The sequence below is a fragment of the Branchiostoma belcheri genome, unplaced genomic scaffold, assembly GCF_001625305.1.
Source record: "Branchiostoma belcheri isolate BF01 breed outbred unplaced genomic scaffold, Haploidv18h27 scaffold69, whole genome shotgun sequence".
In the NCBI taxonomy this organism is placed as follows: Eukaryota; Metazoa; Chordata; class Leptocardii; order Amphioxiformes; family Branchiostomatidae; genus Branchiostoma; species Branchiostoma belcheri.
In genome coordinates, this window is record NW_017804342.1 from 1,402,825 (window position 1) to 1,418,688 (window position 15,864).

The window sequence follows — 15,864 nt, forward strand, 5'->3', positions numbered from 1 at the left end:
AGACTGTCTATTTTGGTAATTTTCCGGGGGGTACGTTTATTCCGAGGGGTATGTTTATTAGATTTTGAAGATTTGTCCGGGGGGTACGTTTATTCCGGGGGGTATGTTTATTCGGCAGATGAGAGTAGATGGGTATTTCCCTGATCTATCTCCTCCTCAATGTCTTGTGTAAGCTGATTGAATTACTGTGACTCTCACAATTATTGGACCTCTAGATGCTTGAAATATGATATCGTTACATGTAGGTTGTTTCTTTTTTTTTTTTACAGTATGATGAAGAGGAAGCCAAAACATCAGATTTGGAGAACAAGAAAAAACAGCTAGCTGCCCTGGAAGATCAGTGGAAGGTAAGAATATGTGTGTAGACATAGGCACAGTTTGAGTACAACACAGCTTAGTGCAAAATAACTTACAGTTATACAAAAATTCAGCCGTATTGGTAGAAACCATTCTAAAGCAAAGTTGAACTTCAATTTTGAACACAAGAAAATTGGGATTCACCCGAATTTTCAAACTGAGTTGTAACAGTAGCAATAGATAACATTTTTATGGTATCATACTAGTGATAGCCTGTCCTTGTATTTCCAGGCACAGCATCAGCAGCAGTCCTATTCCTTCTGGTACTCCCTGGGGTCATCACTCCTGAACAAGGCTATCACTAACATACAGGTCAGTCCACAGGCTTTTACACGTACACCACTTTATTGTCTTATATGTAGGATGGTTATTTTGTAGTCTTTGTATTTCATATGTGATTTTATGTATTATTCTGTCCCCTTGATAGATCAACATCGAGGATGTCCACATTCGTTACGAGGATGACACCTCCCTTCCCGGTACCACCTTTGCTCTGGGCATCACCATGGACAAGTTCTCACTGTCCAGCACAGATCAGAAATGGGTAACAAAACACTCTCAAACACTGCAGCTAAATATTCTTATATGTAGAGCTATATCTGTGTATTAGCCACTTTACGGTGTAACACAACAGCTTCAATATGTTATATACAGAGAGTCTTTCAAAGTTTTTTTCCATATCCTGTGATTTTGTTAGATTCCTATCTTTGCTCCACAAAAGTAAAACATCTGTGAACTATTAGGAACATCTATTTTACCTTCAACACTCTGAAGTAGCCATTAAGCATTGTGAAAAGTAGATATATAATTATAAATTAATATGCAAATCATCATACCTCAATGTACTGTGTATTTTGTACATTTGGCAATGTTCTATTTGTTAAAGAACTGTATACACTAGAGCAACATAATAAGGACTTTAATTTTAAGCGTGTTCATACTTCATTGTTTGTGATACTAGACCCAGAAGTACCCCACCAAAGAGACGGCTGACGTGGTGCGTAAGCTGGGTAAACTGGAGGGGTTTGCTGTGTACTGGGACACGGAGGCAGAGCCACTGGGGGATGTCACACCTGCACTGTTAGAGGTGGGTTCTCTTGTTTTGTTTGGTATGTTTTGGGTGGTATAATTGTGTAGTTTGTTTATCTAGACAGCTTAACAGTACATGGGTGGAGAAGACTGACAGACAATGGTGGATAAAAAGGTCAGACACAGGAAATTGGAACGAATTTGAAGATCAATAAAACCCAAAATACAGAAAGTCTGAAATCTGAAACCAAATGCCAATAATCAGTTACCAAATGTGCAGTGTGCACAGCATTATTTTCTCATGATACTGTTCCTCACTTTGTGTTAGTCACTTCCAGAATCTTTGAAAATTCTTGTTTTGTGATCCACAGGAAGAGCTACAGAGAGCCAGAACCAAGGCAGAGGCCCCCGACGTCCACAGCTACATCATCTGTCCCGTCAGCGCGGAGGCTCGTGTCTGGCAGAACCACTCGGCCCTCCCGCTGCGTTCCCGCGCCATGCCGCGCTTCCAGTGCGAGATTCAGCTGGACGACCTTCCCATCAGCCTCAACCAGACCCAGTTCAGGTGCATGATGGGATTGCTGCGTGAGTTTGACCGGTACAGCCTGGCACGGAAGTACAGAAAAGGACGGCCTACAGAGCCGGTTAGGGGGAGGTCAGTGAAATATTCAGCTTTTATACTAATGTAATTTTTTTAGTAAAGACTAAACAGATAATAGGAAAAGGATAAATTATAAAACTATAAACTACTGTAAGTCCAGTTATGTTCACGAATGCTTTATTTCACGAGATGGAGCAATTTGGGAGTTCACGAGGTCTCTGACTTCGCGAGTCGGTAATTTTTAACAAGGCGTTACATGTCTGCAAATTTACCGACAGTTTTTTTTCCGCGTGAGGTACATGCGAGGTACACGCGGTTAGAACATGGTTCCGTGGACATGACTCTGTCCAAACTAAAGCCCATCCATGCAAACTGGGTCCTGGGTGCACTGGACAGTATCGCCAACAACATGGGCATCGCCAGGGGATGGGACCGCACAGGGATCTGAGCCGCTGTGAGCCGACGGGCGCGTGAGTAAAAACAAAGCCGCCGCCATCATTTGAACTTTCGACTCGCAAATGTTGCCAACTTCTGCACAGTAGTCCTCGCGTAAATCATCTTTAGTTGTGAAATTTTAGCGCACTGTTCTATAAATTTGCTGTTTGGGAACGTTTAAAACCATGTTGATTCAACAAGTTGTAAAAAGAAATAAAAAAAATCAAGCAAACTTAGACCATTAGACAACGCGCTACGTAAACAGAGGCCGCCATGTTGGATTTCTTGTGATTTGGCGATCGGCTCGGCGGTTACTCGGGCGGTAGATTTTCGTGCAATTCTTCCCTAAAAATACCTGTTAATGTTGTATATGTAGCGTAAATTTTCTTGGGATGTATGGAAATCTTGTTAAATGATTTTTTTTGCGTGTAGCTTTGGTGAGTAACGTTGAACTCGTGTAGTTTGATCTCTCGAGGTATAGACAAAGACCCACGCTATCCCGCTTGGTTCTATTTTTTTTTTTTTTTCGATTTTCCGTACCGTAAATAATTCTGCTTTACGTGGCTTGTACACGACCACAACTTTTTACCGATGTATGTTGTAAAATTCCGTATGTACGATGTTGCACATGTTTACAGCTGTTCACCGCTACGTTATCGCCGAACTAGCGTTCTTGTTAAAACTGATGTTGTCTAGTCGGCTTTGTAAACTTTTACCGTTCTTCGCAAGAAACACTTGTATTACTAGTAACAAAATAATGACTCCGTGAACCATATGCTCATTGAATAAAGTTTATTTGATTCTGAAAAGAAGTCTGCTGTTATTCGTTGAGTCTTGTCATTTACTAGTACTACGTAATGTACTATGTAGAAGTTGTTAGTATAGAGTTGAGACGCACGATGTTTGGGGGAGGGGGGTGGTACGTACGGAATGGGTTCGCGAGGAGGTGAGTTCACGAGAAGAGCGTCTTCGTGAAAACCGTGAACTTAAATATTTCGTAATCAAAAATGGACTTACAGTATAAAATATCGCATGGCTCTGAAAGATGCATCTTATAATTAGTAGCTTACCATGTTAAGAAAAATTTAGCAATGTCAGCGATCATTCCTTGTTACCGCATATGTAAGATGTGTATGTTTGTGTATTTCCTATGTTGTACTCTGCCCACCTCAACTTCAGCTCTGTCACACTACTGTAAGCTGCAAAGTACGTATTTGGAAGCTCGTCAGATTAAACTACTTAAACCTTACTGTGAAATATTGTACCAGCCCCAAAGGGGTTATATAGATTGATGCAGGCTTTAGTCCAACTAAAGAAAAGATAATTGCTGTCAAATTTGACAACTTGAGTCTCTGCTTGTTGCCCAGGTGCCGTGAGTGGTGGCAGTTTGCGATCCGGTGCCACCTGCAGACTGTGCAGCAGCGCCACCACAGAGCGTCCTGGCAGTACGTACTGCAGCGAGCCAGGGACAATGTGCAGTATGTGGACCTGTACAGCGTACATCTCACCACACCACAGACTCTGTCAGAACAGGACAAGGTGGGTTAACGTTAAGTATAAGTTGATATTGTGAACAGTTCTGCAAAAGGTTCAAATCCCTGGCAGACCCCACATAGCCTCCTGGCAGTATATGTACGTACTGCAGCGAGGCAGGGACAACATGCAGTATGTGGACCTGTACAGCGTACATCTCACCACACCACAGACACTTTCTGAACAGGACAAGGTGAGTGAAGTGTAGGTTGATATTTGGAAAAGTTCTGGATTCATCAGTGACTATAACGACAAGTAGTCACTGTAGTATCCATTTCTTTCTTCTGAATCAGTGATAAACAAAAAGTAGTGGACTCTACTTGAAACTCTGACAGTTTTCAAATCTATCCAATTGCTTGAGTGAGTGTTTTTCTGAGTATGTCAATACTTGGATGAACTAATCTTAATCAACATACAGTATTTAGACAATGATAAAAAGAGCTCTTACATGTCTTACAGGCAACTATGGACAGGATAGAGAGCGAGTTGTCCATAGATGAGCTGAGAATCCTGGTGGAGATTGCCATGGAGAGATGTCAGGGGCAGATGGCAGCTCAGGGGCAGACTCAGGTCAGTAAACTTGGGTTTTACAATCATGTTGGCAGAACTTGCTGTACCTGTTTTTTTTTTAGTTTTCATGGTATGTGTAATATTTGTCTTCACATGGTCTAACCTAACAAACTACTGCTCTGTTCATTCTGACTCAAGCACACTGAAATACTAGTACCATATGAGGACCAGCCACTCCTACTTGCTACATAATGTAACCGAACACCATAGGGTGTCTGGTACAGCACCAGTTACCATGTTGACAAACCTCTGGTTCAGGTCATTGACTCTATCACTGTATCAGTTGGGGAAGATGATGAAGAAGAAGAAACAGAGCAAAAACAATTTTTGTTTTTCTGCTGTTAAGGTGAATATAATAAGGATCAAAGATTGAGTGGTGATATGTTTTGTCTCAGCAGGCAGACAGTCAGTCGGCAGCCCCCACCCCTGGGGACGGGCAGCAGCAGGCCTGGGGGTACATGTCATCCTGGTTCCCTGGGTGGGCCCAGTGGTACACCTCCCCCCAGGGACAAACTGTACAGGAGGACATCAGGAAACAAGTCAGCCAGGAGATAGAACCTGTCATAGGTGAGTAGGGGGGTGTTACAGGGGGAGGGGGTGTTACCCGGGTTGTTGCGGGGGTACAGGTGGGCATCAGGAACAAGCAAGCCAGGAGATACAGCCTTTCATACATGCGTGTACCGGCCATTACACATTAGCACATAGAATTGACCCTTCTAGCGAGGGTTTTATTCCAGACCTGCAGCTCTCCTACCAGTACATTTATATATAGTGGACAGATAATTCCTCAAAGATACAAGAGCCAGCAAATGTCATGTGATTCAAAAGCAGACACCACAAGACCACAGCATTCTACATATGTATCTAGCTGTGGAAGTAGATGCTTGAGAGCCACAGAAACTAGACCATACATTTAGAATATTGAGGGGTGAGAAGGGCTATTGCCATTTCCTTTCTTGTGTCCCCAGATGAAGAAGAGATCCTGGCCCTGGTGGTAGACTCTGCAGCAGACAACACCCTACTGAGGAGAGACCTGGTCTTTGCACGCCTCGACTTCTGTCTGAAAAATGGCTCTGTCACACTCCTGCAGGCTGCAAGGTATGGGATTTGAAATGTCTGGAAATAATTTCAAGTTTAGTGATATGGGAGTTGAAATGTCTGGAAATATTTCAAGTTTAGGGATACGGGAGTTGTCTGGGAGTTGTTAGGGAAATGTCTGGCCATATTTTTCATTTTTTGTGTCCTTACCATCTGTTTGTTGCAAATATTAAAAGGCTATTAAAAGAATTTATATTTTTTATCATGACTGTTTCTGGAAAATACTTGCTGGAAATAATTTCTTTTCAAACATAAATGTTTGTTTCTATGTCCCTATGACAAGTTAGTGCAATAGTGTTCAACTTGATTACCAACAGAAGTTACTAAATATACTGGCTTGTGTTAAAATGTGCTGACTTGTAGTTGAAATTCAAAATTTAATTTAAAATTCTCCTTTGAAGTGTTTTTGCCTGGCATTTAGAAGTTATGAAGTGTAATCTGATCCTGAAGAGCCATCCGTTTTTCCACAGTGAGGCTGAACGGTCAAAGGTGAAACCAATCCTGGAGGTGTCCTGCTCTGCGATCAGCCTGGGGCTGGAGCTGCGGCCACGGTTCAGCTCCAACCTGCTGACCATCAGTCTGGGGGCACTCAGGATCCAGGACAGGACTACAGAGGACACAATATATCCCTGTCTACTGGCTCCTCAGTGTACGGTAAGTGGGGAGGTCTATGGGGGTGTTCAGAGGGGGGGGGGCTTTAGTCCATCGGTCACGCTACTACAGGCTGATGACCATCAGTCTTGAAACACTCAGGATCCAGGACAGGACTACAGAGGACACCATATATCCCTGTCTACTGGCACCTCAGTGTACGGTAAGTGGGGAGGTCTATGGGGGTGCTCAGGAAGGGGGGAGGGGGGCGGTTCAGTTCCAACCTGCTGACCATCAGCCTCTGGGCACTCAGGATCCAGGACAAGACTACAGAGGACACCATATTCCCCTGTCTACTGGCACCTCAGTGTACGGTAAGTGGGGAGGCATTGGGGGTGCTCAGGAAGTGGGGATAGTGTTGTAGCACTCAGGATGCCATATTACCTTGCCTACTGGCATCACACTGTATGGTATATTGTAAGTGGGGAGGCATGCCTCATTTGATGGTCAGTGAGTATTTTGATGATCCAAACTTTCTCTTAGGGTATCAAAGCAGCAATTTTTTATGATCAAATTACATGCATTTGAAATGAAAAGGATAGATACACCAGATAACTGTAGTTCCAAAGCATAGTCTTATGTTTACGAGCTTTGAAAATTGTACTGGTTATTTGTATGAATTTTGTTAAGGATATTATTTTGTTGTTTTATCTACAGGAAGGTAACCAGGGTCTCCCCCGACAGTTTGGTGTGTACAGTCGTGCAGGGCCGTCCTCATACCTGCAGCAGACAGTTCCCAAACCCAGCTCTGACGACCCTCTCTTCAACCTGGTGTATGAACAGAAACCTCTCAAGAGCCAAGCTGACCACAGGTAGGGTTTCTATTGGTTTTATGTTTACCAAAGGAAAACATTGTTTTTGCTGCATTTCCTCTTCTTCTCCAAACCAAAAAGGTCAATGACCTAAACCAGGATGTCTGTTGCAAGTGTCGGCCTCCATGTTATGTGGCCAAAGCTTTGACCAAACAACATTGCATGGTTGCCAACATGCAATTTTCTATATGCCATGGGTTTAGGTCCAGACAAACTGAATCTAAACCTCTGGACTTGAATCTGGACCTGAACCTAAATGTGGGTTTAGATACACAGCACTATCTGTATCTGTATAGCAGGTATAACTGCACTTTGGCGTAACACACCAGCTTTGCAGGCACGCGGCGCGGCGGCAGCTAGACTATATTAGACCTGTTACACCCAATCTCTAGACATGTAAAATGAGTCTAAGATTTTAAAGTTCAATTTTGGTCTTCTCCCCAGGTTGGAGGTGACATCCCGTGCCATGGTGATCGTGTACAACTCCACGGCTATGCACAAGATCGCTGAGTTCTTCCGCTCTCCGCACAAGTCCCCCGGCCTGAGGTCACAACCCTCGGAAACACAGCTCACCCAGCTGGCTGCACTGGCCAGGACCAGGTAAGGACATGTGGAGATGGACATGATGCCTAAGGCCTAGGAAAAATGTTGTGTTTCTTGTTTTAGTCCTGAATCCTAGGTATCATAATATTTTTTTCTTTCTTTTTTTTTTAGCAATCTCTAGGGATCCAACTAATAAAACACAGTGTAACAATTTGAAAGTAAAACTTCCATGAGGACACTAATATTTTCAGTGTCAATTTTGGAAAACAGATTGTACAACCTTTCATCACTAAGATCTCAGATCATGGAGCTAAAAAGGTTTATCAGTTTGAAAATGTATGTCGTTTGTTGGGGTCCACACATAAAAAAAGGCTAGGGTCAGTTTACAGTTAGTTTTTTCTAGGGTCAGTCAGGAAACAGGAAACACAAAGCTAGCATATAACAAGTTAGAAGTTATTTTTAAGTATGTTTTGAAAATTCTATTCTATCTATTCTATTGTCCTAGCTTATAGTGTTCTTCAGAGTATTAATTTAAAGTTGATAATTCTGTAACTCAATAAACTCAACTTGATAATTCAGTGTTTAGGCTTCTATATGTTCCTTAAACATTGTAGGTAAATAGTACATGATTGTGTATGTGTCATGTACTTCCAACAACCTTACTCAGATATGAGCAGCTGAAGACACAGACCCAGGCAGAGATCCGTCAGACACTGGACCAACTCCTGGAGGGAGAGAGTCAGGGGAGGTCAGCTGTGTGGGATGTCAGACTGGACATCTCTGCACCACAGTTCCTGGTGCCACAGAGCTTCACTGACAAGGTAGGGAGGGGTTAGAGTGTGTGAGGGGGAGGGGGTAGTAGTGAGGATGTCAGACTGGACATCTCAGCACCATAAGGTACAGAGATGTGTCCAAAAAAAGACATTGTCAAGGATTTCTTTACCTCAAGGTTTAAGTTTTTTTCCTCCTTCAAGTTCATTTGAAAGCTTCACTGTGAAGTCATCAAAGAGGAAATAGGTGTAAAATGTCTTTACCAAGGGAACGTGATTCAAACCCCAAACCTTTAGATTCTACTGGTTAAGTTAACAACTCTCCCAACTGGTGCACCTTCTAGATTTAGACCACCTTGCCACATGGAAGTATGATACGTTTTCTTTCCATGGGTGTAAATTTTTATTACCGTTTGATTCCCAGAATGCCACCATGGTTGTGTTTGACTTTGGTCACCTGAGTTTCTCCAACCACAAGGACAAACCAGATGAGCAGAAGGACAGTATGGAGTCAGACATTGATGAAGGTAACGTTCCAGCCAAGTTTGTAGACTTGGACTTAGAATTAGGGGTTCTTGTGTCTTCCGACTTTATTTTGTCAAGTGTGTAGGACTATACCGGTAGTCAAAATTCCATTTAAATACATGTGTCAGAATATACCTTTAACTCCTGCAAAGTGGCAAGGGTTGTGAAGAATAGTTAATGATTTGGTTGGAATTTTAATCTTTTGCTCTTGATTTTATCAGTGCTGGCACATTAAAGATGTAATTGAGGGAGTCAATGTAACCTTTCAAATTAGCAACCACCTGACAGGTTAAGACCGATGTGAAGTGTCTGTGACTTTCATTTCTTTGACTGGAAAAGAATTTTTATAGGTTAGATCTCAAATAAACGAGAAAATGATTTTATTTCTTTGACTTGAAAGGACTTTTTATAGTTTAAATCTGGAGGAAACAAGAAATATTCATAACAGTAAAACATTGACCTTTATTCCAACGCACAGTTTACAGAGGATCAAATTTTAAGCGACCACTGTTGCCTTCATCAGGATAATTAATGACCAATCACTTCACAACGAAAATTTGATCTCTCTGTAAACAGTGTGGTGGAATAAAGTTCAATGTTTTACTATGATTACTACCAACACAGATGAACTTTCATGATAAAATATTCATAACGTTCCACGGCAGAAGACTTTGTGACGCCGATGTCCAGCCCTGCTGCCACCCCTCCCAGTGAGCCGGTAACACTGGAGAGGTTTGTCAGTGTACAACAGGAGCTGTCAGCTGAGGACCTGAGTGAACAGGCACTGCATGAGAAACTATACGAGAGGTCAGTATCTGGATTTTGGTGTGGGTAACCAGGACTAGAGCTGTGTACCGGTACGCAGTACCGATACTGTACCGGAAAAATTGATTAGGTACAGGTCCAAAATACCTAATCCCTCAGTACCGGTACTGTACCTAAACAATTTCACACCAATTTTATGCCTATTTGTGACCTCAAATGTTTAAATAGCTGGTTAACAATGGGTGCCTGTGTAAGGACAGTGTGTTCATGAAAACAAACACATCTTAGTTTTGCCTATATTTTATCTGAGCATTCGCCATAAACAAAGAATAAACCTTAACTATCAAGTTTATTTATGTTTTTTTGTTATTGAAGGAGTTCAGAAGAGCATATAAATTGGTCGAATTGTTCAGGTACAGGTTCAGGTCCGGACCTGTACCTAAACCTGTGTACCTGTACCTGTACCTGTACCTAAAATTTGTTTAGGTACACAGCTCTAACCAGGACCCAAAAACTTTTTTTTTCTGCATACCTACACAGGTGCAGGTAGCATTGGAAAAACATGTAACCTGCACCACTCCAACTAGTAGACTAAAAGTAGATTTTATGGGGTATGCATCAAACTAGAATTAGAAAGTGTTTGAATTCTTTATTTTGCAGCTGGTAACAAACAGTACAGAATACTAAAATCCACAAACTAACATGTACCCAGTACAAGAGGCAGGTTAATGCATTGCAGGTAGACCGGTAATACCTGCACAACTCAATACATTTGACCAATGAGAGAGTGGTTGCATGTGCATGAAATATTTCCAATTTTATTTTTATGTTCTCATTTTGCATTTCTACATTTTGACAAAGGTGTGCAGGGTTTGGACATTGACAGGATTCTCCTTTCTCCAGGTACAAGGTGGGCTTCTCGGACCTCCAGGTGATGGTTGTGAAGGGGAGGGACAACTGGCGCCACGCCCACTCTAAGGGCACCTCCCACATGCACGTCATCGACAGGTTCGTTCCAATCTTTGTTTGTTTGTTTGTTTGTCTCAACCTAAATGTTTACTCATGAAAAGCTCAAATCAGCCTGCAGGCTGCTAATAATTTCATGAGGTGATGAAAGAAGAGGTAGAACAAGAGTGAGAGCTGGTATAGCGTAATGTATGGTTCGTTTCCGTTTGTTTTGGTCATTTCTGATTTGTGTTCCCTGTACAGGTTCAGCATCAGCCTGCGTATGGAGAGGAGGCTGGTGTACACGTCTGACCCACAGTGGCCCAATGTCACGCTGGCTGGGAACCTGCCCAAGCTGGGGCTGCATGTTAGTGAACAGAAGGTACACCTTCAAAATCAAGAGATGTTTTTTGTCATTTGTCATTAATTTTGTTTTTAAAACATTTTTATATGTTATACAGTGAGCTTTTAAAAGACTGAAGTGAAAGAAAATACAAGAATGTCATAATATAATAGAGCATTACATTGTATTTGGCATACATGTACAAGCAAAATGTAGGAAGATCATCAAATGTACTTTAGTCAGACCAAGGTCAGACTTGACTTTAGCCCAAATGACAGAGTGACTGCAATTTTCCTGGTTTGAATGAAAGAAATGGGGAGAGATCACAGACATGTATAACTTTATACCAACATCATCTGACCTTTAGCCAGGCCACCTGACCTTGACCCACATGATTGACCCTTCACCTTTGCCCTATGACAGGTCCATGCTCTGCTGGCCTGTATGAAAGCCCTGGGAGGAGATGAGCCCAGCACACCTTCACCTGACCTTGACCCCGTTGACCTGCCCTCTGACATGAGCACGGCCAGCACCCTTCAGGCGACCCTTGACCTGTCCAGGTCACCCAGTAAGGTGGAGAAGACAGGCAGCGAGGTCATGAGAGAAATCCTGGAGGAGTCTCGTCTGCTGCTGACGGAGTTCTCAGTGGACTCCATGAGTGTGGATGTGCAGAGTAGAAGTGAGTTGTACTATTCTAAAGCTAATCTGACAGGATATTTGTTACAGAGTGGGAAATATCAAGTTGAATGCACCACATGATTTGCATACTAGGCATCCACATGTACTGTTACAGTAGATTTTGATGTGGGCTACTATTACATTTTTTTGTACACATACATGCAGTGGATGCCGAATGTTATACACAGTATAGTACTGCAATATATATGTATGCAACAGTCATAATTGCTGTGGCACATGGTTTCTGTGTCTTGTGATCTCTCTCTCTTTAAGCTCAAAATTACTACCAAAAAGCAGCATGTTCTCAAGCCCCCTATCCTTCCACAACAAAACTGCAGGTCAAGCCTCTGTACCATCCTCCATTACGAAGTGCCCATATGACAATTTGTAGGTATGACGCATTGTACTGTGTAAAAATCCATGTTCACTTCCCCAGGCCGTAGTGTAGCAGAGTTGCAGGTGTCGTCAGTACAAGCCTGCATCACTAAGCGCCCGTACGACACCTCTATGACTCTAACTGTACACAGTCTGCTGCTGGTTGACGCTCTGCAGACATTTGGGCCGGACTTTGAGCTTCTTGTTGCATCTCACAAGTGAGTCCACTGAGAATATAAACCCTATGCATACAGTCAATATTTACAACCATGGTAATGATCCGCGGTAGGGTTGGAACCAAGGGTTGTAACCTGGACCATTTTTCAGTCAAACCTGTATAATATTATACAGTCATGTCAAGGCCACCTGGCCAATGTAACATCTTTTTGTTGGTCCCTTAGATAGTTTTCCCCATTGACACAACTTATAAGATCCCTGTCTGTAGTGACCACCTGTCCACATAGACCAGATTTTATCTGTTTTCAAGCCTGAAAAACTCCTGAATGTTTGATACCAATCTTAAGAAATGAATGGCGCCTTTGTGTGTTTGTAAGTTTTGTTTATAACTTCCACAGAGACCTGTGTATGGATGTCCATGGTGGGTCTTTGGTGGACTCTGACCATGCCTCATCCCCACGTAACAGTCAGGACACCACGTCTGACCGAGCCAGCTCCCCCGCAACTCTCGCTGACAGAACAACGTCCCCACCCCCGGCTAGTCTGGGAACCAGCCCACCAAATCTGACCTCTGACTCGCCCTTTGACCTCTCGACCTCTGTCCTGTCGGACACCGACGCCCTCATCACCATGGAGTTTACCCAGATCAGGTGGATTTACATAATTTATATTGTATACTTATGATAGGTCAATATTTATCATTGATATCATAAGATTTTTTTCCACTTAGTAAACGAGTCTTTGTCATGTTCTTTGTCTGTACTGGTAATTTTAACCAATTTAGTATGTTAGACTATCTTGTTAATGTGCTACATATCGTATAACCTTCTGTTAAATGTACTCACCCATTGGGCTGGCAAATGCTCTTTGAATTAAACCCTTTGTTATTATTATGATCAGTCCGGACTGTCCCACCCTGGTGAACGGAAATGGGGGTCCGCGGCAGATTGCGTCCCTGCAGTTCAACACACTGGATGTGATCGCTAACCCAGAGACGGTCATGGAACTACTGGGCTTCTTCCAGAGAGTCATGCCAAAGGACAGGGCAGCAGACACTAAGGTAAAGGCCACATCAATAGTCAATTCCAAAAGTATTATATATTGACTCACAGTATAACATTTGAGAGGTAGTAAAATCTTACAGTTATCAAGCAAACAAAAAAAGTCCTGCTGACTATGAACTTCTTCCTGCCGACTCTGAGCCAGCTGCTGACTTTGAGCCAGCTTCTTCTTACTGACTCCGCGGTACTGTAAACAAGAACTTTGTGAAGATATAATGTTCTTGTGAAAGTATTATAAGGAATATCTCTAACTTCCTATATTAATCTCATCAGATCCCAGAAGATGAGGTGTGGTCAGAAGACTCCGTCCCTCAGAGTGACCTGTTGTCCAGTAAGACCCAGATCACAGCTGACTTCAACAGGCTGAACGTCCTGGTACTGAGGGCTGTGCCATCTGGGCACAGGAACGTCGGTTATAAGGTACTAGTAGGGAGATCAAACTGGTCTACAAGGTTCAGGGTTTGAATCCCAGCCTAACTGTAGAGGGCAGTCCACCACATAGAATGGCAGCCTTTTTATTTGGTACATTTGTAGTTGTAAGCCACTACCCTTGCATTTTAGAATCATTTCTTGGGCAACTCTAATGGTCCATCCAGCATCTATTTTAATCATTTATTTAAAAATAACTACTAACAGTATATACAATAATATTTCAGGTAAGTTGTAACCATAAGATTACAAGCATGAATGAATGAAACATTTTTCCATGAATACTTAAGAATCAATTTAAAAGTGATACGGTACTGCTATGAGTAGATTGCATCTTTTTTGGTTTGATATTCCATGTCAAAATTTACCCAAATCGCCCTATTGGTTGATGTCAGGTTGCCACAGCGACCATGAGTGGTGCCCACGTGATGACGACCCTGGGAGGGGAGAAGGAGATGGAGGTGGAGGGGTCGCTGGACGGGCTGCAGTTCCTGGACCTGACACCAGAGGGTGCCAGGCACAAGAAGGTCTTCACCATGGGTCATGACCCCACCTCCCTGCAGGCCAGCCTGCCTGACAGAGGTTTGTGCAGTCAACAAGTTCACCCCTTAAGAGATTCTACATGTACTAAGTAAAGCAGAAGTGGGCCGAACGTACTGTGCCCGTGCAAAACTTGGATTTTTCTTGTTCTTTGTTGGATGTTTTGTCAAGGTTGCATTAGTGTTTTGCCCGTTGCAGACAATATCTTTTCTGGCACAATGTTAGTAAACTACAGATGGAATGTCAAGCCTTTTAGTTGCTTTCTGTAGATAGGACTACAGTCTGTAAAGTTATTACCTCAAAAAATTTTGTTTACCATTAGCAGTTAACCTTTCCTGTGTCACAGTCTCTGTTCCTATAAAAAAGTAACTTTGAAATCATTGATTTTTTTATTTGGTTTCATGCATGGTGCATCATTTTCAAAAAGGACATTTGCTTTTTGTTGTAATATATTAGGACAAGAGATCATGTTGGAAAATGCCTCATTCATCACTGCCTGTGGCTCTTCTGTGTTCCAAGATTTCACCACCAACAAGCCCAAAGCCCTGCACTTCACCCTGACCCCCTCTGACCCTCAACCCCTGACCTCTCCCCTCTCCACTTCGACCCCTGGCCCCTCGGTGCTGCCGGAGCACCTGCCAGCTGACAACAGCTCCCTGCGGCTGCAGCTGAGACTAGCATCTGCCTGCTACACACATTCTCCAAGGTAAGGGATTCTCTAAATAATGATATACAAATGACAGACTCAACTTAAAGTAAGTTAGTACTTACTTTTCCTTTCTTTGATCCTGAAGACATTCTTAACAATGCTATCTGAATATTAGCATATTTTTCACTAGAAATTTTTCTTTTGCTATGGGACAACTGGATGAATGAATAAGGAAGATAGGACCTTTGTTGTACATGTACATTAATGCCCTTACAAACCAAGACAGGCTGATAAACAGAAGTAAGTTTACTGTGATATTACAAAATTGTGATATCTTTACTACTGGTACTTCTATACAATGTCATATGTAACTACTATGTACAGGTTCAACTTCCTCTCACTTCTTGAGACAGTTGTAGATGTATGAACATTCATTATGGACCTTATAGATGTAATTATACATTGTACATGTTTTGTGTATCTTTATCAAAATTAAAGAGGATACATGCTCCCACCGTTGAGTCCTTCCGGGCCAGGCTAGAGGCCTGCCCGCCTTAGACCAAGGCCTCCCCCCCCTAAAGTGCCCCAACAGGGGCTATATGGGGGTGTTGCCGGGGCTTGTTTAACATCTTAGAGCCCCGGCAAAGATGAAGATGAAGACATGTACTATATCATATTCTGAATATCACATCTCCAGACTGCTGCAGGACCTGAGCCTGTGTGCTGACCAGTTCACCCAGTACACGGCCACCTGGGCCACGTCCCTGCGCTCGGCCGCCAGCGAGATGGCGCTGAGTTTTGTGAAGAAGTCCGACCCCCTCAGCATGTCTGTGGGACCCACCGGCCTGTGGGACTCGTCCAGACGCCTGAGCCGGGCTGGGAGCTACCGCGGGCTGAACAGGGCCGACAGTCTGCAGCAGATTAGCAGGGACAACAGGCCGGGGTAGGGACACACACAGGTCCAAATAGTGGGTGCAT

General features: G+C 42.9%; 1 protein-coding gene across 1 annotated transcript in view; it reads left to right on the plus strand.

Annotated features, from left to right (window-relative positions):
• LOC109484165 (vacuolar protein sorting-associated protein 13D-like) overlaps nucleotides 1-15,864 on the plus strand; it is a 58,770-nt gene that overhangs the window by 3,595 nt on the left and 39,311 nt on the right. The window contains 25 exon segments of the mRNA XM_019787393.1: nucleotides 270-347; nucleotides 589-669; nucleotides 785-901; nucleotides 1,319-1,444; nucleotides 1,758-2,041; nucleotides 3,790-3,961; nucleotides 4,415-4,525; nucleotides 4,921-5,092; nucleotides 5,494-5,623; nucleotides 6,094-6,277; nucleotides 6,932-7,086; nucleotides 7,531-7,686; nucleotides 8,297-8,450; nucleotides 8,824-8,926; nucleotides 9,590-9,731; nucleotides 10,593-10,697; nucleotides 10,899-11,016; nucleotides 11,401-11,656; nucleotides 12,092-12,248; nucleotides 12,606-12,857; nucleotides 13,108-13,267; nucleotides 13,542-13,688; nucleotides 14,093-14,279; nucleotides 14,694-14,943; nucleotides 15,584-15,829. Coding sequence (XP_019642952.1) covers nucleotides 270-347; nucleotides 589-669; nucleotides 785-901; nucleotides 1,319-1,444; nucleotides 1,758-2,041; nucleotides 3,790-3,961; nucleotides 4,415-4,525; nucleotides 4,921-5,092; nucleotides 5,494-5,623; nucleotides 6,094-6,277; nucleotides 6,932-7,086; nucleotides 7,531-7,686; nucleotides 8,297-8,450; nucleotides 8,824-8,926; nucleotides 9,590-9,731; nucleotides 10,593-10,697; nucleotides 10,899-11,016; nucleotides 11,401-11,656; nucleotides 12,092-12,248; nucleotides 12,606-12,857; nucleotides 13,108-13,267; nucleotides 13,542-13,688; nucleotides 14,093-14,279; nucleotides 14,694-14,943; nucleotides 15,584-15,829 — 4,043 coding nt within the window.